The sequence below is a fragment of the Peromyscus leucopus genome, chromosome 16_21 (genome assembly GCF_004664715.2).
Source record: "Peromyscus leucopus breed LL Stock chromosome 16_21, UCI_PerLeu_2.1, whole genome shotgun sequence".
NCBI classification, from domain to species: domain Eukaryota; kingdom Metazoa; phylum Chordata; class Mammalia; order Rodentia; family Cricetidae; genus Peromyscus; species Peromyscus leucopus.
The window spans coordinates 72,162,542-72,185,439 of NC_051084.1; the positions used below are offsets into that span (position 1 = coordinate 72,162,542).

The window sequence follows — 22,898 nt, forward strand, 5'->3', positions numbered from 1 at the left end:
TTACATACAAAGTGTACGTGTGTCTTCCCGCATGTCTTCCCCCTCCTAAGTTTTCACTTTTATGGTTTTATTGGAAAGACATTTGGAGGGTAGATGACAACAGGGTAGAAGGGTCAGTCTGTGAAAGAGGTGGACGTGAAAACCTCTATTTTCCAACAGTGACAGTGCCACCTCCTCACTTTCCAGCTCACCTGACCTTCCAGGCGTTCACCCTGCCATTCCACACCTTCACTTGCCTTCTCCACCGCCCAATCGAGCACCTCACATTTCTTGTTAGTCTGTTGGTGATTTTTCTCCCCGTGATAATGTTATCATAACAACCTTACTTTCACTTCTTTGATTTTAAAAGATCAGAACTCACTTCCTGTTTAAGGCATGCATTTTTAATTTTCAAAACAAATTGAAGACAACAGAACTCTACTCAATCTTTTCTTCTGTTCCATCTTCCAACCCAAGACTCATTTCATAGGCTTAAATTTTCTTTATGTGGGGTTGTTTACTTGTAAGTGATTTTTCTTTTAGCAATTTCTTTTTGGTAAATTACTGTGACCCACACCTGTTGTGGAAGTTGAAAATTCTAATAAAGACTGCTTTTTCTTTTATATGCCAACCATTTTATTGTGAATTAACATTTCAAATTATGAACAAATTTACATTTGTGCTCCGAGTTTTTTTTTTTTTTTTTTTAAGCTCAAAATTCTTAGATATCTTTGTAGTCTTTCGTAGTGGGCATATGTGTGGATAGTCAAATCCCTTGAGCACTTCTTCAGTTTAAGAAACATTTATTGAATACTTTCAGTGCACAAAGCACATACAAAACAAATTGGACAAAACATAAATGAATCTGCATATTGCAGCTTATTTAGAAAGTGGTGACAATTAAAATCTGTATTTTTAGTTCAGTGTTATTCAACTCGGAAGTATTAACATTTTAGACCAAGTAATTTCTGTGGAAGGCTGTTAGGCACAGTTTGGCCCTATGGGCTACCTGATAAAGCACTGTAAGGCATACTTCTTAACCCTTTTCAGGAGCGCCCCTCCCCCGAAGAATTTCTGTAGCTTTATTTAAGCTCTTACAAAAGGGTTTCACAGTCATACTTCTGGTTTCTTTTTAATCTTTATTTTCTGTCTGTGTCCTAGATTTTATTTTGCCAAGAAACAGTGCCATAATGTTAACATGGTTTGCTGATTAGAGAGACTGAGAATGAGAACCTTTTTAAAGTCAACAGCTTCTACACAAGTATGCTTCCCAGTTCTTCCTTTTGCTTTATCTTTGTTCATTCTACCCTCGATAAGGAGAGCCATGAGATGACTCCTTCGGCAGGGTCACCTAGCTTATTAGATGTGTTTTCTGTTTCAGTGTGACCAGAGGCTCCAGTGGTGTCCGAATATTTGTCTTAATGCAGGGAATTCTTTTCCTCCTTTCTTCCTGTACTGTTTTCCATAATGTCACTGAAGGCCTTGTTGGCAGCTGTCCTTGGTTATCTTTACCAGTCTCTTTCTACATTCTCCTGAAGAGCATTCTGGCTTCTAAACTCTGAAGACTCTTCAACAAACATTGTTTTAAACAGCATCTTACTTTCAGACCTCAAGACTTTTGCTCATCACCTTTTTGGTTGGTTGTTTTGTAACTAGACTACATCAGTTCTCCCTTCCCTTTCCTCCCTTCAAAGCCTCCTTCCTATATACTCTTCTCCACCCTCCCTCAAATCCATGTCTTCTAATGTATATTCTTTCATCCCGTGTTCGACTGTTCTTCATAAACTGTAAACCTCAAGAAGGTATTATAGTTATTTTGGTGGTTAATGATGTATTAGGGAGTTTTCATCAGCTCATTTTCAGGTTTGAATGAGCGCTTATTTTGATTTTCTATTTTTGAAATATGGATATAACATCAGTTATTTTTCCTTTAAGTCATTCTGTGCTTCTTTGTACTGCTTCATGACTATAAACCCTTACCAGGGGCTTTATTTTTCCCCTTCGGGCATCTTATTGAATACCTACATCTTCACTAATTCATCTGGGCCCAATACATTGTCTGTTTTAATACTTCTAATTACCTAATTATGTACTATAATTCGGGGACAAAGCCCTTCATTGTTTCACTCTATTCTTAACCCTTTTCTTGCTTAGGAAGTAATTTTTTTTGTATCTTTGTCCTATGAAAACTATTGCATTAAAATAATCTAGATATTTATCTATAGTGAAGTCTTTTGAATTCAAATAAATACTTTGAATTCATTATAGTTTTTATTTTGAATTAACTTTTGGTAATCATATATTTAGAAACCTTTTGCTTTTGCCAATTTTTTTTTTGATGATTCACATTCATTTGTTTGATTATATGCAGTTTAAGAAATTGCTAGGCGATATTGGTATACACCTTTAATCCCAGCATTCGGGAGGGAGAAGCAGGCAGATCTCTGTGAGTTCAAGGCGAGCCTGGTTGACGGGCTCCAGAGAAAATTTCTGTCTCCAAAAAAAGAATTTGAGTACTGGATATTGGAGAGATGACTTAGCACTAAGACCACTATCTGCTGCTCTTCTAGAGGATATGAGTTCATGAGTTCAATTCTCAGCACTCATATCAGATTCCTCACAGCTGCCTGTAACTCCAGCTCCAGGGAATCCCATGCCTTTGTCCTCTGTGGGCATCAAAACTCATATGCACATAACTACACACACACATAGAGTATTTTTTAATTATATTTTTTGAAAGCTGAGTACTACACACATGTACCACTGAACTACATACCCTTTGAGTTCCATTATTTTAAGTTGCACATATAAGTGAGAACATGTAGAATTTGTCTTTCTATTTATAGCTTGCTTTCTTTAGCCTGTTTTCCATTTCCATCTATATTCTTACAACCCCTAGAATTTCTTCCTGCCTTAATGCTGAAAGGTCTTCCATTATATACATTCTTATCAACCTTTCCATTGATGTGTATATTTCATTTGAGGTGATAACTTGGCATATGTTTTATGTGCTACATTCAAACTAGGAATACAGACAAGAAGTATATATTCTGATTTTATTTATTTTTGAAGATCCTTCATACCATTTTCTATAATGGTGGTATTAATTTACATCTTCATCAGCAATAGTCAGGGATTCATTCTTTGAATTATTATTAGTACTTCATACTTTTGTCTTTGTGAGAATATCAATTCTGTTAGGTGTGAAGTGATATCTCATTGATTTATAGATCTCTAATTGCTAAGTAGTATGATATACTTCATATGTCTGTAAGCCACTACGTGTCTTCTTTAGAGAAATATCTCTCCAGGACTTTTATCTTTAAGAATCAAATCTAAAAACAATCATTGCCCAGGCCAGTGTAAGCTTTCTCTATTTTCTTCTAGTGGTTTCAGTTTTGGGTTTACTGTAGTCATTTAAAAAAATTTTAGGTTTAATTTTTATTATTTTTATTCGAACTCACAAAGATCCACCTGCCTCTGCTTCCCGAGTGCTGGGATTAAAGGCATGTGCCACCACCGCCCGGCTTTTTTATATTTTTTGTTTGTTTGTTTTAATCTTTTCCCTACAGATATAAGTGTTCTCAACACTCTTTAAAAAGTGACTATTTCTCTCTCTCTCTCTCTCTCTCTCTCTCTCTCTCTCTCTCTCTCTCTCTCTCTCTCTGTTTTGTTTTTGTTTTTTAAGATATGTCTTTTCAAGTGTAGCTTTGGCTGTTCTGGAACTCACTCTGTAAACCAGACTAGCCTTGAACTCAGAGATCCATCTACTTCTGCCTCCAGAGTGCTGTGATTAAAGGTGTGTGCCACCACTCCTTGTCAATGAGGAACATTCACAGTCTCAATGTTTTGCATTATCACATTTTTTTCTGGATGTAATATTGCCTGGAATTCTTAAGAGGATAGAAAAGCTAGAGCCTGTTTTGAAACTTAGAGCATATCACAGAAGATGATAATGACTATTTCTGGAAGTGCTACTCCCTGTGTTTTTTCTTCTCTTTGTCTGTGCCTATAAATAGTATCAGCTTGCATATTGATTGTACAGCAAGTATGTGTTATTGCTCTACTTTTTTGATCAATATTCTGAACTTGGTTCTTCTGTGCATCTCAAATCATGAATTTTTTCCTGGAAGTGCCCTTCTCAGGCTTCCTATAGCCATAGGGATGAGGTGGCCTAGTGCTGTCTCTCTGCTGTCTGCCCACTCACACTGGCCATTACTAATCTCTCGAGGGTCAATTTGATTGCTAATTAGTCTGAGTTGGACTGGATCATTTCTGGATTTCTCCAGTTTACATTTTGGTGAATATCAGTTCTTTTTCTAACTTATGAAAAAGCACATACTTGTGTTTCTTTTTCAGAACTCTTCTGTATATTTCTTCCTCAGTTACTTAATGCAATGGTTTCAACAGAATTTAAAGAACAAGTCATGCTAATCAAAAAATAAAATAAAATATATAGGGTAACTTGAAATTTCATGAACTGGCACTTGAGCATTGGAGAATAGATGTGTTTAAAGAACAAGTCATGCTAATCAAAAAATAAAATAAAATATATAGGGTAACTTGAAATTTCATGAACTTGCACTTGAGCATTGGAGAATAGATGTGTGGATGTGCTCTTGAGTAACACGCTGCTGCCTAACACTTGTTCAGTTGATTGATACTTACTAAAAATGAACAATTTCAGTTATCTATCTGAATTTTAATTCTCATGGCTCTCTCACTTTTAATCTTCCAAGTGATTAGTATGCCTTTAAATGAAATCATGAATTGTGTACAATGTAATTCAATTTTTCATATTTAGATGGCAACTATATACATAATTCATAGACATATGAGGCAAAGTGAGTATAACAGTTTTTCATTGCTTTTCCATGATCATTGTATTGCAACACCCAAACAGTTCTTATTTTTGTCAGTGTGCATAGAACATTTCCAAATAATAGACAAAAATGAGAGTACACAAAATTATTGAGCCAGCTGATTAAATTTTTTTTCCTGCATGTACTTTAACAACTGAAATAAGCTTAAGTCACATCATGAGAGACAGACACAGAAATTTCCTCACTAAAATATATTGTTCTATTCTTCCCTTAATGGCTGTTTCTCTAAGAATAGCAGTTTACTTCGTTAATTGTATACTTCTTCTTTATCCTGATTGCTGCCTGCAGGTCAGATGGGGACTTAGGGTATCTGGAGGGTTGTCACCTTAAGGTTCATGCATAGACATATGAGTTCACCTTGCTTAGATTCTTAGGTTGTTTCACGGCCCCTAAAGAGGTTCCTGTTGCTGCTAAGGAAGAACTCGGAAACCTGAATCTAGGCATACCTGTACATCAAAGGAAAATTTAAGAGAAGTTGTACAAACTTAGAAGAAATTACCTCAATTATATAAGAAATAGGATCTGAAAAACTACTCCTCATTGATGTCTAGCATAGCTCAACTGCAAGCATTGCCTGGCTACAGGAATTGCTGACACCCACAGTTAGCCAACACTGGACGGGTATGAAGCACAGAATAGCCAAGGCCTCAGAAAGAAAGCAGTAAGCTTTAGTAATATGGAGTACTCAGATGTAACTAGTCTTTAAAAGACTCTACTGAAGAGTACTTGCCATTTGCAGTGATTCTCTCTGCCTCCATGCTCTAGGTAGTAGTAATGCCCTCTGACTCCATACTCTAGGTAGTAGTAATGCCCTCTCCCTCCATGTTCTAGATAGTAGTAATGCCCTCTAACTCCATTGCAGGCATTTTTCTATGCTCTTCTTCTATCAGAAGATCAGTACCACCTCTCTCTCCTACTTGGTAGGTGCAGCTCTAAGCCATCCTTGCCCCAGCTAAAAATTAGCAACATGAATTTAAACACAGGATTTTCTACTTGGATTTGTGAGTTTTTATTTCTTCTCATAATACACCATCTATTTCCTGACACACTCTTCTTCAGGCTTATTCCTGCCTATAGTCTTTTATTTATTAATTTTTTACTTGTTTTACATACTAACCACAGATTCCCCTCCCTCCTCTCCTCCCACTCCCTCTCCCCATCCACTCCTCAGAAAGGGTAAGGCCTCGAATGGGAGTCAACATCGCATGACATATCAAGTTGAGGCAGGACCAAGCTTCTCCCCCATGCTTCAAGGCTAACTGAGGCATCCCACCATAGGAAATAGGTTTCAAAAACCAGATCATACACCAGGGACAGGTCCTTGTCCCACTACTAGGGGCCCCAGAAACAGACCATGTTAGACAACTGTTACATGCAGAGGCCCTAGGTTAGTCCCATGCAGGCTCCCTAACTATTGGTCCAGAGTCTATGAGCTCCCCCTAGTTCAGGTCAGCTGTCTCTAGGTTACCCCAACATGATCTTGATCACTCCCCACGCACCTTGCGCATATGAGCCCTCCTCCCTCTCTTCAACTGGACTCCTGGAGCTAGGCTGAGTGCTTGGCTGTAGATCTCTGCATCTGTTTCCATCAGTTACTGGATGCAGGGTCTATGATGACAATTAGGGTAGTCACCAATCTGATCATAGGGGAAGAAGGTCAGTTCAGGCATCCTCTCCACTATTGCTAGGAGTCTTAGCTGGGGTCATCCTTGTAGATTCCTGGGAGTTTCCCTGGCACCAGTTTTTTCCCTAACCGCATAATGGCCCCCTCTATCAAGATGTCTCTTTCATTGCTCCTCTCTCTCTCTCCATCCTTCTTCCTTCAACCATCCCAATCCCTCATGTTACCATCCCCTCCTTTCTACCCCGCTCCCACCCCCCAATTTATCCAGAAGATCCCAATTATATCCCCTTCCCAGGGCAATCCATGTGTTCCTCTTAGGGTCTTCCTCTTTATCTAGCTTCTATGGGGCTGTGGATTGTAGCCTGGTTATCCTTTGCTTTATATCTATTATCCTCTTATGAGTGAGTACATATCATGTTTGTCTTTCTGGGTCTGGGTTGCCTCACTCAGGATGAATTTTTTCTAGTTACATCCATTTGCCTGCAAATTTCATGATGTCATTGTTTGTTTTTTTTTTTTTTTTTTTTTTTTTTTTTTTTTTTTTTTTTTACCACTGAGTAGTACTCCATTGTGTATATTACCACATTTTCTTTAGCTGTTCTTCAGTTGAGGGGCATCTAGGTTGTTTCCAATTCTGGCTATTACGAATAATGCTGCTATGAACATAGTTGAATATGTATCCTTGTGGTATGATTGAGCATCCTTTGGGTATATGTCCAAGATTGGTATAGCTGGGTCTTGAGGAAGATTGATTCCCAATTTTCTAAGAAACAGCCATATTGATTTCCAAAGTGTCTGTACAAGTTTGCACTCCCACCTTGCTCCACATCCTCTCCAACATAAGCTGTCATCAGTGTTTTTGATCTTAGCCATTATGACAGGTATAAGATGGTATCTCAGAGTAATTTTGATTTGCATTTCTGTGATGACTAAGGATGTTGAGCATTTCCTTAACTGTCTTTTGTCCATTTGAGATCCTTCTGTTGGGAATTCTTTGTTTAGATCAGTACCCCATTTTTTAATTGGATTATTTGGTATTTTGGTGTCTAGTTTCTTGAATTCTCTATATATTTTGGAGATGAGCTCTCTGTCAGATGTGGGGTTGGTGAAGATCTTTTCCCATTCTGTAGGCTGTCGTTTTGTCTTTTTGACCGTGTCCTTTGCCTTACAGAAGCTTTTTAGTATCAGGAGGTCCCATTTATTAATTGCCAATCTCAATGTCTATGCTACTGGTGTTATATTTAGGAAGTTGTCTCCTGTGCCATTGCATTTAAGGCTACTTTCTGGTGTTATATTTAGGAAGTTGTCTCCTGTGCCAATGCATTTAAGGCTACTTTCTACTTTCTCTTCTATCAGGTCCTGCCTATAGTCTTTATTACTCCTCTAATTAAAAAAAAATGTAGATTCACTGAATTGTGTTACTGAGGTATAAATTCAGTTACACCTTTTTTCCTAACTTGCCCCACCTTTTCTTCTGTACCAAAGCTGTGCTCCCTTCTGTCACTATTTCATGTAATTTCCTTTTCTCCTTTCTTTTCCACGTATCTGTTTGATACTCTGACTGCCCTGTTTGCCTTCTTTTCCTTCTTTCTGACCTAGTTGCCTTTCATGCCAGTGTTCCATGTTCTTCTTCCCCACAATGGTTGACTGAACCCAGTTGACACTCCTAGATGACATGCCTCTAGCCCTTACATTGTCTGTTTATTGCTGTGTTTGCACATTGGTTTCTTTCTGCTGTTCATTGTCACATCTCTGATAACTTCTTGAACTCTTTTCAAGCAGATCATCCTCCTTTTTATATTTCACAGTATATCAAAGCACCTTGTGAGTGTTTGATGCAGAAACATTTAATCAAGGCTTACTCACTTGTGTTCCATTTAATTCTACATTTTAATCAGATGAAACTGATGGTACTGTAATGTACGGTTGAAACCCTGATACCAAGAAAAATAGTGACAATGACTATTTTTGAAAGTTATTACTTATACATATTATATTAAAAAAAAAACAAATGGTATGACTGGATGTGGTAGCATACACTTGTAATTATAGTACCCAGGAAATTGGGGCAGAAGGATCACTATTTCCACACTAGACTAGGCTATTTATTGAGACCAGACTATTTCTCTAAAAGAAACAGACAACTCTTCACAGACTAAAAACAAAGCAACTTCTCACCTCCAAATAGGTTGACTGTGTCATTTATTTCTAAAATCACTATAATTCTTACATGAAATTATTTAAGTATATGGAAAAATAATGAAATGTTTAGCTGTTGAAGGATGTCATATGCCTGTGGAATTTAATGTTTTTTTCTTTTCCTTCATCACCTCTTTTTAAGCCTATCATAGTTGTCAGAACTGAGGGGAAATGTTCTACAGACCTTGGAACCTTTTAGAGATGAGAATCTGGGGATAATCCTGGAACTACTAGATTCAATATCTGTTCATTTTTTTTTCTTTTTTCAGATTTCCTGAAATGCAGTTTTTCCAACAAGAAAATGTGAGAAAAATTCTTACAGATGTTCTGTTCTGTTATGCCAGAGAAAATGAACAGTTGCTTTATAAACAGGTAATGAACTAAGTATCTTACAGGTGGTGCTCATTGACTCAGACAAATGACAGGACAATAGTGTAGCCTTTGTTTTGTCCAAAGTGCAGCCGAATACTAAAGTAATGCAAGCATGCTTGCCAGGCGGAGAGAGCAAAGAGCATGCACAGAGAAGCACACACTCCTTGTCATGAGCATGTGTTGCCTTCTGTGCGGTGTCCAGTTCTCCCTGTACTCTTTGGAGTTCATATATAAACCTCATCTTTGCAACTACTTTAGTAATAAAACTTTTTGGAGTTGTGTGTAAATATAGTTTCTAAATGCAACAGTTGTTAATATGTGACATGTGAAAAGTAATCAAGTGTTCTATCCCTCTGAAGTGTACCCATAGTAGAATTTGAAAGAAAGGTTCTCCAAATTTTTTAAAGTTTTAAAGAATCTAACTACATTCTTTGTACCCTGACTTTTGACACATTTTATTACCAAAGATTACTAGATCATTTTAATTTTTTGTAATATAAATCATTTAATATATAAACACATAATAATTCATATTTAAGTTCATTATATTGAACTAGATATATGTGTGTGTGTGTATATATATACATACATATATATATGTATACTTGAGTATTTTATTTTTCTAAGTATGTATAAGAATTCAAACTAAATTTAAAACAATCAAAAGTTACATCTAGTTGATGACTAACAAATTGTGGCTTAATTAAACAGAAAATGATTATAGAGAAGGCAATATTGAACCAGAACTAAACTTTACAAGGTTTTTAAGCCAGATTACAGTTGTATTAAGAACTGTGTTTGTTACATGCCTTTTTTTTGTTCAGTGCAGGCAGTTGAGCCTAGAGCTTCTCACAAGCTAGGCTTTTACTCTGGAATTGAGCCACACCCAGCTCTGTCACATAATGTTCATATTAGTTACATCCCATCAGTAGCCATTTAGAATTTAAATTGAAAATATGCATCTCATTTAAATGTCTGCAGATACATTTGATAATACAGTTATAAAAGCTGTATAAGGAAAACTGTAAATATTTTTGAAGTACTGAAGCAATAGAAAAATAATAGTGTGTTTTTTAGTGGGGAAATTGAAATATAAATGTATGATCTCAGTAACAGTCTGGATGTATACCTTATTAAATTTGGCCATAGGACTTTCCCATGTAATTCCTCAAAGATGAGCATTGGGCTGAAGAGGCCCCAGGTGACAGACTCGAGTTTGGGTCTTCTGCTTCCTTCCCTTGACCTGCACATCTGTTCTGTGCTGTGTCGTGCTGTCCGAGTATGGCCTGACAGCTGACACGGTCAGTTTTCTCAGATTGCTTTTGCTCAGGATTGCTTTGGCTATCAAGGGTTTTTTTAATGCTTCTATGAATTTTATGATTTTATGGATATTTTAATAAAGACTACATTGGATCGATAAATACTTTTGTTAGGATGGTTATTTCTACAATGTAAATCCCATCAATCCATGAACATGGGGTGGATCTTTCCATCTTCTGGTGCCTTCAGTCTCTTCAGTTCTCTCTAGAAAAGTACAGAACTAAATCAGGAAGTCTTTAATAATAGAAATGAGTTCTGCACAGAGAAAACAATGTAGCATCACACTCCATCATTTGATGTATGTAGACCAGTAAGTATATTTATATGAGAGACTAGATAGGAGTATGGAAGATTGTATTTTTAGATAAGTTAAAACAAGCTTATCAATTACTGAATATAAAAGTATTGACATCTTATACCTTGGTTTCACTTTAAAAGACATATTAAATTCCTATAGATTTTTTCTTACAGAGAAATAATACCTTGCTGTAGAAGGATTGAATATTTAGCCGTATCAAATTTAAGTGGAAAAAGCCTTCAGTTTCATCACAAGCTGTTAAAGCTATTATTTTGTACTAGGTGACACCCCGTTTAACATCGACCATATTGTTAATAGTTATGGGATTTTATTGAATTAATGAGACTGTTATCATGTAGTAGAATGTCTTGCTGAGTTAATTGAAATTGCAGAGATTATATAAATGGTATTAATGAACTTTGACTGCCTGATGTCGCAGCTTTAATAAAGACTGCTTGGTGGGCTAAATGAGCACAGGCAGATAAAAGAACAGGTTCAATTTTGTGAGCCTACAGGCTGTGGAAGGGAACTTTGTTACCTTTGTGTTCACAGGCGTTGGTGTGGAGTATAGAGACTACAAAAGAGCATGCAGGGGCAGCGGCTCCAGGGAGACAGAGTGTGTGTGTGGGGGGGGGGGGAGGACGACATTATAGTACACATACTAAGAATACAGTTGTGACTGTTTTCAAGTCCAGTCATGACTGTACTTGATGGACATTTCTCTTTTAAAGTTGTGTATATACTTGCCATTTCCATCTGCATTTGTTTATCTGAATTGTGTTGTAATTTTCTTTTTCCTGTTAAAGCCAGGTCCTTGTGTTTTGAGCACTCTATCATTCTGCTCTGTCCTTTATCCACTTGTAATTATTAATCACGTCTTACTAGTCTAAAATTGAGGGAAAGACTAAAATTTTTCTGGGCTGGTGAGATGTCTCAGTAGTTAAGAGCATGTGTTGCTCTTAGAGATCTGGGTCACTTCCTAGCATCCACATGGATGCTAACAACTGTTTATGATTACAGTTCCATAAGATCTGTTGCCCTTTTCTGGCTTCTGTGGGCACTGCACATGGTTGGTGAACAGACATACATGTAAGGATGAATGACTACTCAACTCATACACATAAAATTAAAATAAACTTTTTTTTTCCAAGACAGAATTTCTCTGTGTAACAACCCTGACTGTCCTTTGTAGAAGACTCACTCTGTAGACCAGGCTGGCCTTGAACTCTGGCTACCTCTGCCTCACAAGTGTTGGGATTAAAGGTGTGCACCACCACCACCACCACCACCACCACCACCACCACCACCACTCAGCTTAGACTAAATATTTCAAAACAAAACAAAAAAACTAATATTTCTCTCAGGTATTTCAGAAATGCTGTAGATTTTTTTAGAACTAAAAACTAAACTTCTAAAAGATTCTCTTAGGGGATGGAGGGATGGCTTAGCAGCTAAGATGTGATGCTTAGCAGGAGAGATGGCTGCTCTCCCAGAGGACCTGGGTTCGGTTCCCACAGTTACCCTAGCAACTCACAGCTATCCATAACTCCAGCTCTTTTCATGCCTCCATGGGTACCAGGCACACATTTGATGCACAGACATACATACAGTCAAAACACTTATATACATAAAATAATAAGATTTTTTTTTCAAAAAAATACTGTCTTCATAATGTATAAATGACTCTAAATTTTTATTGCCTACAATAAATTTTACCATATACTTAATGAAATCTCTGTATTACTTATAATAACTAATATAAGTTTTATGTAAAGAATTTCTAAATGGTATTATTTAGAGAAAACTGAAAAGAAGGAAACTAGTGTGGATGCAGTCTCTTTGAATTATTTCATACTTTTTTTGTGTGTATATACATGTATAGATGCAATTCCATTTCATTATTTTGTGCTGTGCGTGTGTATTTCCCATGTGTGCATGTGTATGTGTGTAGGGTAGAAGCCTACTTAGGTGTCTACCTCAGTTGTTTTCTAATGTATTTTTTAAGACAGGAACTTTGAGTCTGGAGCTAACTGACTGTACTGCTAAGAGAAAGAAAATCAGTTTTCCGCAGGATTAAGCTACGTTATAGTTTACTCTGGTATCCTCCTGTCTCAGTGTCCCCTGGGCTGGTCTTATATATGCATGCCACCACACATAGCTTTTTTACATGGGATTGAAGATCGAACTCAGGTCCTCAGGTTTGTGCAGCAAGAACTTCACTGACTGACCCACCCATCCTCAGCCCCCTGTTTCGGTACCATTTTCAACCCTCCGGTTGTGGGTGTTCAGGCCACAGGTGCAGAATTTGGATGTAGAGGGCTGAATATATACACATACTGATGCCCACATCTTTGTGTATACACAGATTAGTTTGTAACTTAACCATTTTAATACTCATTTTATTAATGTGTGTCTCCTGCTAATGAACAAAGCCCCATTGAGGTTAGGAACCAGCCTACTTTAATTGTTGTGTCCCTAGCTCATGTGGCATTTGTCATGTGATAAGCAAATGACAAATGATATTTGAATGATTGGAACATTTAGAGAAAGGAGTTCCACAGAAGCTAAACAGTCAACAATACTTAAAGAAGACAAATGCACAGAGATAAAAATAATTACTTTTTTAAATTTAGTATTTTTATATTTTGAGAATTTCATACATGAGTACTTTATTCACATCATTTGCACCTCTCCCTCTCTTCCTTCAAAAATCCTCTCTGCTCCCTTTCAAATTTAGTATCTGTTCTCATTTGTTACTGTTACATATGTACACATATGTATGCATATATACCGCATATGGCATTTGTTTAATAATACTCCTATGTATGTATGTTTATGGTTGACTATTTGGGATTGGATAAACTATAAAGTAGCTTAATCCTGCAGAAAACTGATTTTCTTTCTCTTAACAGCAATTTATTGTCTATAGCAATTAATCATCTGTTGGTTGGGGGCTTGTGAAGTTTCCCCACTCCACATTAGTATTACAAGTGATATTGTGATTATGCATGGCTTATTTAGGCAACCACACTGTTGAGATTTCATGGGTGCATTTTTCTTGATAGCTCTAGAAGACCCTCAATGGCAGGCATCCTGTCTTCTGGCTCTAACAATCTTCCTATCATTTTTCCTAGGTTTTACCCAAGCCCATGTTGGTGGTTGCACTGTAAATATCGAAATGGATTTGTATGTCCCTGACACTTAGTCTCTGAGTTTTTACTAGGTGTGATTCTCTGAACTAGTCTCAGAAATGTAAAATGAAGCTTCTTTGATGATGGATCAGAATTACACTTACCTTTGGTTATAAGGATATGTATTTGAATTAAACAGAATTATATTAGTTTAGGAAAAGGGCAGAACTAGGGTCTGTGACCCCTCCAACCACAGCTAGCTGTCTAGGTTTATAATGTGAAGCATGACTTCCCTCCTATTGAGAGAGGCTTAAGTCCAGTGAAATGAGCATTGCTCCTCCCCGAGATAAAATTGGCACTATATATTGGACGGGCTTTTGTGGGCATCTTGCCAGCGTGGCCATCGTTGTAGTAGAACTATTGATTGCTTTTTTTGTCTTTATAGCTTGTCCCCTCCCAATACTCTGACAACTAGTCTTTGAGAGAGAGCTTCCGGGTCATTTCCCCTCAGTTCCTCCGAGTCCTGTGTCCAGCATATGTGATGTTTTAAGCAATAAGGACTTAACCTTCAAGTTCTGGGAGGCAACTAAGGCAATGGCAATAAAATATGCCAATATTTTAGAGACTTTTTCTCACGTAAGAGTTTCTCTTCCCGGATATGTGTAGATTTATATCAAGTAGACAAAACCCACCTAGCATACCAGTGAAAAGATTATGGGGTAAACATTCAATTTGTAAAAAAAGATGGCATTTCAGAACTCCTAGGGAAAGTTAGGTATTCACCTTATGATATAATTGAAAATGGAGTATTTATCAAATAAAGTAGCTTAATTATTTAGAAATAAATCATAATACTCTTTCCTGATAAAAATCAGCCTATGGTTAGGGATTTAGCTCAGTGGTAGAGTGCTTGCCTAGCAAGTACAAGGCCCTGGGTTCAGTCCCCAGCTCTGGAAAAAAAAAAAAAAAATGAGCCTACTTTCAAATGAGTGAAGAAAAATTTCAGTTATTTCCTTAATTTCCTTCCTTAATCTTTATGTCAGAGAGGTCTTGTTGGGCATGAAACAAACGAACAAAAATACATGAAAGATGGTTTATCATGATAGGAACTTCAATGTGATATGGTTTATCAAAATCTGAAAGAAAAATGATAAACATAGGAAATATTTTAATAACAAATTAAATAGGTTTAATATCTTTAATTGGTAAAGAAGTGTTACATACTTCAGTAGGTCAGACACTGTCGAGATGGCTCAGTTGTTACAGTGTTTGGTGCTCAAGAAGTCCTAAGTTCGGATCTCAGAAGCCATGTCAATGATGAATGGATGTGGAGGTCTGTCTATAATTCCAGCCTTGGAATACAGAGCTAGGGGGCCCCACTACAACCTGGCTGACATGACTAGCCATATCTTCAAGCCCTGTATTTATTTGAGAGATCTTGCGTCAATGAATAAGATGGAAGAACAATTATGGTAGATTATTGATGTGAACCTTAGGCCTCCACATAGGAACATATGTGCATGATTAAACAGGTGTTAATCGTGTTTAATTGATTACAGTTAACACATGTGTAACCCACACATATGAAAATAAATATTTAACACCATACCTGTATATACATGGAAGGACAGCACACATACACACCCTCCACTAAGACAGAGTAGGTTACTCATTAAATAAAAATGACCAGCAGAAATTTTGAGTTCAGTCTTACTAGCAGTTAAAAAAGCACTCTAGCAACAATGTGATTTTGAGAATTAAGATCTTTAAAAATTATACATGTGGATGCAGATGTGAAATGATGATTTCTGTATTCGGCAGTGGAGATTATTTCTGGATGAGTTAAATCAGGGGCTTTAACAGATATCATTACCCCGGAGTTCTATTCTACTTTAAAGAATTATTTTGAAAAAACTATTAGAATTTGGCATAACTGATCCCATGCAGGTATCCATTGTAGTTTTAAAGTTTAGTGTTTATTTTGGTATCAGGCCAGTCTGTGTATCTGACTTCATTCTCATTTTGCTTTGCTTCTCTGAAATTTTCTACATTACATAGTTAAATAGATGGTGACTCTGTTATTAAAGTTTTTTGAGAACTTTATTAAGCATTAATTCTATTTAAATCATTTCCACCCCTTTTAAACCACAGTTTACCTGATTGTTCACTGTTTCCCATGCTGTTCTAAGAGCTATGTAAGATAATTATGTATGCATGATAGTTTGTTACACATCACAAATAAGGAATGAGCCGCTCTGCAGCTATGTTATTGAATCATTTGTATTCAAGAGTATTGGCAGCTGAAGAGTGGAGTCTGCTACAGTGACGTCTTATACTCTGATGGTATCTGTATGACAGTGACTGGTTTTCTGAGACAAGCATAGTCTGTCTTCACAGCCCACGAAGCCTCCTCCCTTTCTCCCAGCAAAAGGATCTCCACTTTCATGTGTCATTTTTCTTCCTGTAAAGTTTTTATTTTCTCTCAATTTTTAAAGTAAAAGCTTATCCTTATCTGTTAAGTAAAAGGGAAGTGGTAATTTCTTACTTTTAAGTGGCTAGGAAGAATATAATCTGTTTTGATGTGATAAAGTGTGGCATTTTATATTTAAAAGATCAGAATCTGTATTAATAAAGCTAGTACCTAATCTAACCGCCTTCTTATTTTCCCTCAAAATGGATAAATAGTGGATAAGACTAACTTTTTAAAGTGAAAGTAACAACTAACATTTTGGGAGGTTTGTACCTATTTGTGTAGTCCACTGTTGAGCTCCAGTATAAGCGAAAATATTTTAACTTTGTTGTTGAAGTACACAGAAAAATGTGAGGTTTCTGATTAAACATGTTTAAAATTATATTGAAAACTTTATTTTCTGTCATGCTTGCTAAAGATTGTTTCTCTTATTATCCAACATTTCTAGCTAGCTGACTTCAGCTCTTCCTAAATCTACAGGCATCCTAATTTGGAGCCATTATATAATGAAAACATTGGGTGTAATTTCTTAGGTCTACAGTTCTTCATTGCCCTTAGTGCAGATCTTTACACTGTAGCTCATGATTATAATTTGCATAAGTGAAATTCATATTTATGAGTACGGATCTTGAAGCAACTGACAGGTGCAAGGTTGTCTACCATGCCAATTTATTGTTTGTCATGTCATTTAAAAGATAAATGCTTCCTATATTTTAAAGAAGAATACATGCTCTGCTGGAATTACAATCAAATTCTAAAAGTGATAGAACTCACTTTGTAGCATTCTACTTTGATGCTTTTCTCTGTAACATGGACATCTTTGTGGCAGAGATTGTTTGAATTTACATGTTGAAAATATCGTTTGACACACATGAAACCTTGGGTCAGTCTCAAGCACTGGAGCGAAAGAACAAAAGCATTTGACTCAGCTGATAGTATCTATTAGTGAACGCTTGTTATCTTTCTTCTGGCCCTGTGTTTCAGGGTATGCATGAGCTACTAGCACCTATCATCTTTATCCTTCACTGTGACCACCAAGCTTTTCTACATGCCAGTGAGTCTGCGCAGCCCAGGTAAGTTGTTACATGAGGTTGTGTGTATTTTCTGCCCTCACTGTGTCTTTTGTTATGTTAAAAATCTCAAATATCTTCAAATTGAAGCTACTTCAGTTTGTATTCTGTGAACAATTGATTGTATTTCATGAGACTGATCCATGTTAAATTCTAATACTAGTTTAGATTATAGCAAGTTTGAATCATAAGTGTCTTTGAAATGTTAGGACTTTGTCAAATGAAGACATAAATGTAATGGACCAAAAAGGAAATGTTTGTTAATTTTTAAGATGCTGATAATCGATAATACTCAGATGTGCTGTGCTCTAAGTTTTCACTGTTAGTTGAATGAGAACTTTCTCCCTACAAGCTCTGACTCAGCTTAGTTCATAAAAGAGTAGTGCTACCAAGGACACTGGTCTGTGAAATAGAGTGGCTTTTCATATTTTGAGACACATTCAGTTATTCTTTCTTATAAATGACTTTTGTAAATGGCCTTAACTTTGGTAACTGTTAAAGTTTAGTTATCTATCTTAAAACACCAGTGAAGCAACTAAGAAGCATTTTATGACTGGTGAGCTAAGATTGGGAGGCATTGTCAAGAGTATTCTAATCGAAATGAATTGTATGCAGGAGAAAAATACCTGCTGGTATCTTGACACATGTTTGTATACTTCCTAATCAGAGGTAAGCTGTCTGTTTTGCTGGACACAGGCCCAAATTATATTAACCTTTGTCTACTAAAATATGAATTAGTGGTTGCATAATGTCTAGTTTTCTAATTTCATTGTTTTCGTAAAATCTTGACACAAGTAACTTATCTCTTAACTGCCTTGAGTTACTCTACAATCTAAGAATGAAACTAGTTTTGAGATCATGTTTTCTTGCCAGTTTTATTTCTGTCACTGTTGCCTGTGACATACATTCATAAGAACAAATAAGTGATTGGAAGGAACTTCAGAATGAGAAGACTTTGCTATTTTAGTTCATTACAAAGTACAACAGCATTGAGTAGATTTGGTAAAGGTGCCATTAGTGACTAATTGATGGTAAGATAATAAAAAAGAAGGCAGTAAAACACTTTTTGGTATTGCATGCTCAATTAGTAACTATAGTTTTTGTTTTGGAAAAAAAAGATAAAGAGTAAAAATTATTCTAGATCAAAGTTAGTCAAGGAATATAGTGTCACTCTTTCCATTCATTATCTGGAATAATTAGATTGTTACTTCATTGGGACACAGACAAGCAAATAACTTCTTTCTGATCTTTATAAAAAACAGAATTGTGTTTGTTATTGGAGTTGACCTTTGGAAGGCTACCTTTTTAGTTGCACATTGTGTGTAAGTTAACTTATGCATGCAGACTAAGGCAGAAGATACATCTACTGGAGTCATTAAAATTTGCTCATGTTCATTGTTTTAATTGTCTTTTTTTTTTTAAGTGAGGAAATGAAAATTCTATTGAACCCTGAGTATCTGGAGCATGATGCCTAGTAAGTACTACTAGTGCTTTTTCTTTTTTCTTCTTCTTTTTTTATACCATCAGTACTTTAGTGAAGATTAAATATGGAATTATTTTATTTTTCTAATTTTTAGTGCAATGTTCTCACAGCTTATGGAAACTGCTGAACCTTGGTTTTCTACTTTTGAGCATGATGGTCAAAAGGTAACTCTTATAGTACAGATCTCTTCAGCACACTTGAGTTAACAGATACATTTGAATTAACAGATACAGTAAGTAAAAGCATACATTAGAATTACTAGTTATTTCACTGTAATATATCTAATCATTTTGTAATAAAATATGAAAATACTTAGGGTATAGTAGTGAATCTAAATATCTATAACATTCTAATAATATTGGTAGATAAATAAACACAACATGAAGATTCATATAAGTAAATGGAACCTTTCCTTTATATATGCATATTACTCATGCAGTATTGCCACTTAATTATAAATTATTATAAATTTTTTAAGTCTGTTTTGTCTTTTTGAGACAGGGATATAATATTTAGCCCTGGCTAGTTAGTAACTCATAGAGATCTGCCTGCTTCTGCCCCCTGAGTATTGGGATTAAAGATACGTACCATACCTGGCTATTATAAACTTTTTATTGCAATCTTAGTGAGTTTTTTTTAATGCATTGCTATTGAACCACATTGATAAATATCTGTGTCAGATAGATTGCCTTTCTTTTACTAGTATATTATTTTAAACTCACAGATTTAATATCCATATCTTTACTCTTACATTATTTTAGTTGTTTTCATTTTACTTATATTTATTAAAGCTCTGTGTAAGGTTGAAATCACTCAGGAAAAGCATTTGAGCAGAGGATAAAATTGAGACTTTTCTATATGAAAAAGGAGCTTTGGGAGAAGAAGCATACACAGTATTTTTTGAACATTAGATTCAAACCCAGTGGTAAACTAAGAATCCCTAGTGAGGGATGCTACAAATGCCAGTTTCAGAGACATAGAAACAAAAGACTGAAGGTCCAGGTGGGTCAGGCTTGTGGAGTCCATGAAGACTGGAAGTGATGGGAAAAGGATGTTTAAAGGACGTTAAACAGTTACAGTTACTCATCTTTTCTTACCTACTTCAACTGACAAAAAGACAGAGAAGAGAACATTTCTAAAATGATCTCTTGTTTTTCCCCTTTTGTATAGTTTTCATTTGGAGTTTCAGTTTTAATTGCCACAAGAAGTGCACTTACATCAAAGTGTTACACTTATATGCTGTGGCTAAACAGATTAGCTAGCCAGGGTCAGCTTGACAGCTTCACTGCCTCTAGCCAAATTCTCCTAGAAAAGTTAATGTCACAAGAGAAACTATTCAAGTGAAAGATACTTAGAAGACATACCCTGGCTATGGCATTATGAGCATAAGCGCCCCCTGTCTGTGTTTGGGTGTCATGCCTTTGTTATGATACAGTAGTGTTGGTTCTTTGGATCAGTTAAAAACCAATGTCCATGTTTCTTAATATCAAATTGAAATAATGCATGTTCTATTTTTCTTATTTTCAGGGAAAAGAAACTCTGATGACCCCCATCCCCTTTGCTAGACCCCAGGATTTAGGACCAACAGTTGCCATTGTTACTAAAGTCAATCAGATCCAGGATCATCTACTGAAGAAACACGATATTGAGCTCTACATGCACCTGAACAGACTAGAAATTGCACCACAAATATATGGGTTGTAAGTTTAAAATTTTTACTTTAGCCATTCCTAATTATGATTTTCTGATAGTTTCTAAATAGCTTGGATCCCTAAAAGAAAGGACTGGTCTAGCTCCATGTTATTTATGTACCAGTCTCAACCCATTTATTTTCCCATATGGTAACTCATCTGAAGTAGCTGCTACTCCTTTGTTATATCCAAGGAAGTTCTTCCTTTTAGACTAACTCTATACCTTTTCAACAGTGAGGTTATAGATCAAGCCCAGTCATGTTGGTTACCTGGTTTGCAGGGTTTCTTTAGAAAAATGTCTTTGAACATGGCAGAGTCTGTTATTCAACTATACAGTCTAAGGAAGCATGGGATTGCACAGGTAAATACTCATGAATCCAGGCTGTTACTCAGAGTCCTCTAGACTGTCTGTGTTCTCTGAATGCCTTAGAGAAAAATGTCCTTCTCAATGAACATGCTGTATTAATTTTCTGTAGCCACAAAGCATGCTAGCAGAAGAATAGGGACTCAGTCATTCCATAGTGTGTGTGTGTGTGTGTGTGTGTGTGTGTGTGTGTGTGTGTGTGTGTGTGCTGTAGATAACATAATTGTTCATCACATCTAAAAAAATGCTCCTTTTGTCTTCTACTGCTGAGCAATTTCTTGGAAGATACTTTTAGGAAGCCTAACTCTCAATTAGGCAGGATATTGAAACATAAGAACATCATTGAGATGTACATAGAAGTTTCTCAGTAATTATTAGTTTTGAAGGATCTCAAATGAGTCAAGTTTGAGGCCAGAATAGAGAATAGGTTTTTAAACTTACATAAAAGATCCAGTGAGTATTTGATTTATGTTTTCTTGTGACGTAGGGTCTTTCACTGATAACAATTTCAGCCTTTTCGTCTCAGGAAGTACTGAGTTCTATTGAGGAAGTCTGCTCTCTTGTGCTTATGGCGCTGGTTTTTATTTGTGTGATTTAGCTTTGGCATCAGTTAAACAGCTCCATTATTCCTATTAGAAATGACAAACTTTTGTGTTATGGTCATTGGGTAGCACAGGCTGATAAGAAGGAACTGCCATTTAAAAGGGAAATAATATGTGTGTCACTGTAAATACTGAACTTTCATTTAAAAGGTCAGGATTTAAATTCTGTTTTCCTTTCCATGATGCAAAGAATTGGTACATTCAAAGGTAGATGCACATTAATGCCTCAAGGAAATTTTAAGTATAAAAAATAAGTGGTTTTGGTTGTTTAAACTCCTTTTCGTTTAATTATTATTGGCGAGGGTACTTTTTTGGGGGGTCTAGTCTATTTGGTGTTCTATAAGCTTCTTGTATCTTTATAGGTATTTCTTTCTTTAAGTTGGGAAAGTTTTCTTCTATGATTTTGTTGAATATATTTTCTGTGTCTTTGAGTTGGTATTCTTCTCCTTCTTCTATCCCTATTATTCATAGGTTTGGCCTTTTCATGGTGTCCCAGTTTTCCTGGACATTTTGTGTTATGACTTTTTTGGCTTTGGTGTTTTCTTTGACTGATGAATCTATTTCCTCTATTGTATCCTCTACACCAGAGATCCTCTCTTCCATCTCTTGTATTCTGTTGGTTATGCTTTCATTTGTGTTTCCTGTTTGTTTACTCCAATTTTCTATTTCTAGCATTCCCTCTGTTTGTGTCTTCTTCATTGTTTCTATTTCAATTTTCAGATCTTGAACTGTTTCCTTCACATGTTTAATTGCTTTTTCGTGGTTTTCTTGGCTTTCTTTAAGGGATGTATTGATTTCTTCCAGTTTTTTATTTGTATCTTTTTCAATTTCTTTATTGATTTCTTCCAATTTTTGTTTGTCTTTCCCTCAATTTCTTTAATGGAATTTTTCATTTATTCTTTAAAGGCCTCCAGCATCTTTATGAAGCTATTTTTAAGGTCACTTTCTTGTGCTTGTTCTACATTGTGATATTCAGGTCTTACTGTTGGAGGAGGGCTAGGTTCTGGTGACGCCATATTGCTCTTTATGTTATTGTATGTATTTTTGCATTGACATCTGCCCATCTCTTCCTCTAATAGGTTTAAGAGGTGCCTGTCTCTGAGTGAGGGGCTATCGGTCCATTCTGTGCTTGTTGTGTCTGTGTCTCAGGCAGCCCCTTTGGGTTCAATCTTAGCTCTTGGTCTAATTGGATCTGGCAGATTCTGAATCTCAGGGAGTTGCATGTGGCCCAATCCAAGCTTGCTGATTAGATTGCAGGGGTTTTGGTTGGGGAGCCTGGCCAAGGGGAGTTTTCCCTGGCCAGCAACTGGGGCAGAGTTGGCTGGGGGTTCCCGGGGACTGTCTGGTTCCCAGAGCCTGGGGTCCCAGAACAATTGTATGTGTCACGGACTCTCTACCATGAAATCTCAACA

At 36.3% G+C, this 22,898-nt stretch overlaps 1 protein-coding gene across 19 annotated transcripts in view; it reads left to right on the forward strand.

Annotated features, from left to right (window-relative positions):
* Nucleotides 1-22,898, forward strand: part of Tbc1d5 (TBC1 domain family member 5) — a 451,848-nt gene that overhangs the window by 261,461 nt on the left and 167,489 nt on the right. For 17 of the 19 annotated variants that reach the window (XM_037199956.1, XM_037199955.1, XM_037199959.1 and 14 more), the window contains 6 exons: nucleotides 8,955-9,057; nucleotides 17,261-17,349; nucleotides 17,962-18,015; nucleotides 18,770-18,820; nucleotides 18,924-18,993; nucleotides 20,357-20,529. In XM_037199956.1, the coding sequence (XP_037055851.1) occupies nucleotides 8,955-9,057; nucleotides 17,261-17,349; nucleotides 17,962-18,015; nucleotides 18,770-18,820; nucleotides 18,924-18,993; nucleotides 20,357-20,529 (540 nt within the window). The remainder of the gene's footprint in view (nucleotides 1-8,954; nucleotides 9,058-17,260; nucleotides 17,350-17,961; nucleotides 18,016-18,769; nucleotides 18,821-18,923; nucleotides 18,994-20,356; nucleotides 20,530-22,898) is intronic. The other 2 variants (XM_037199965.1, XM_037199967.1) reach the window with 1 other exon arrangement.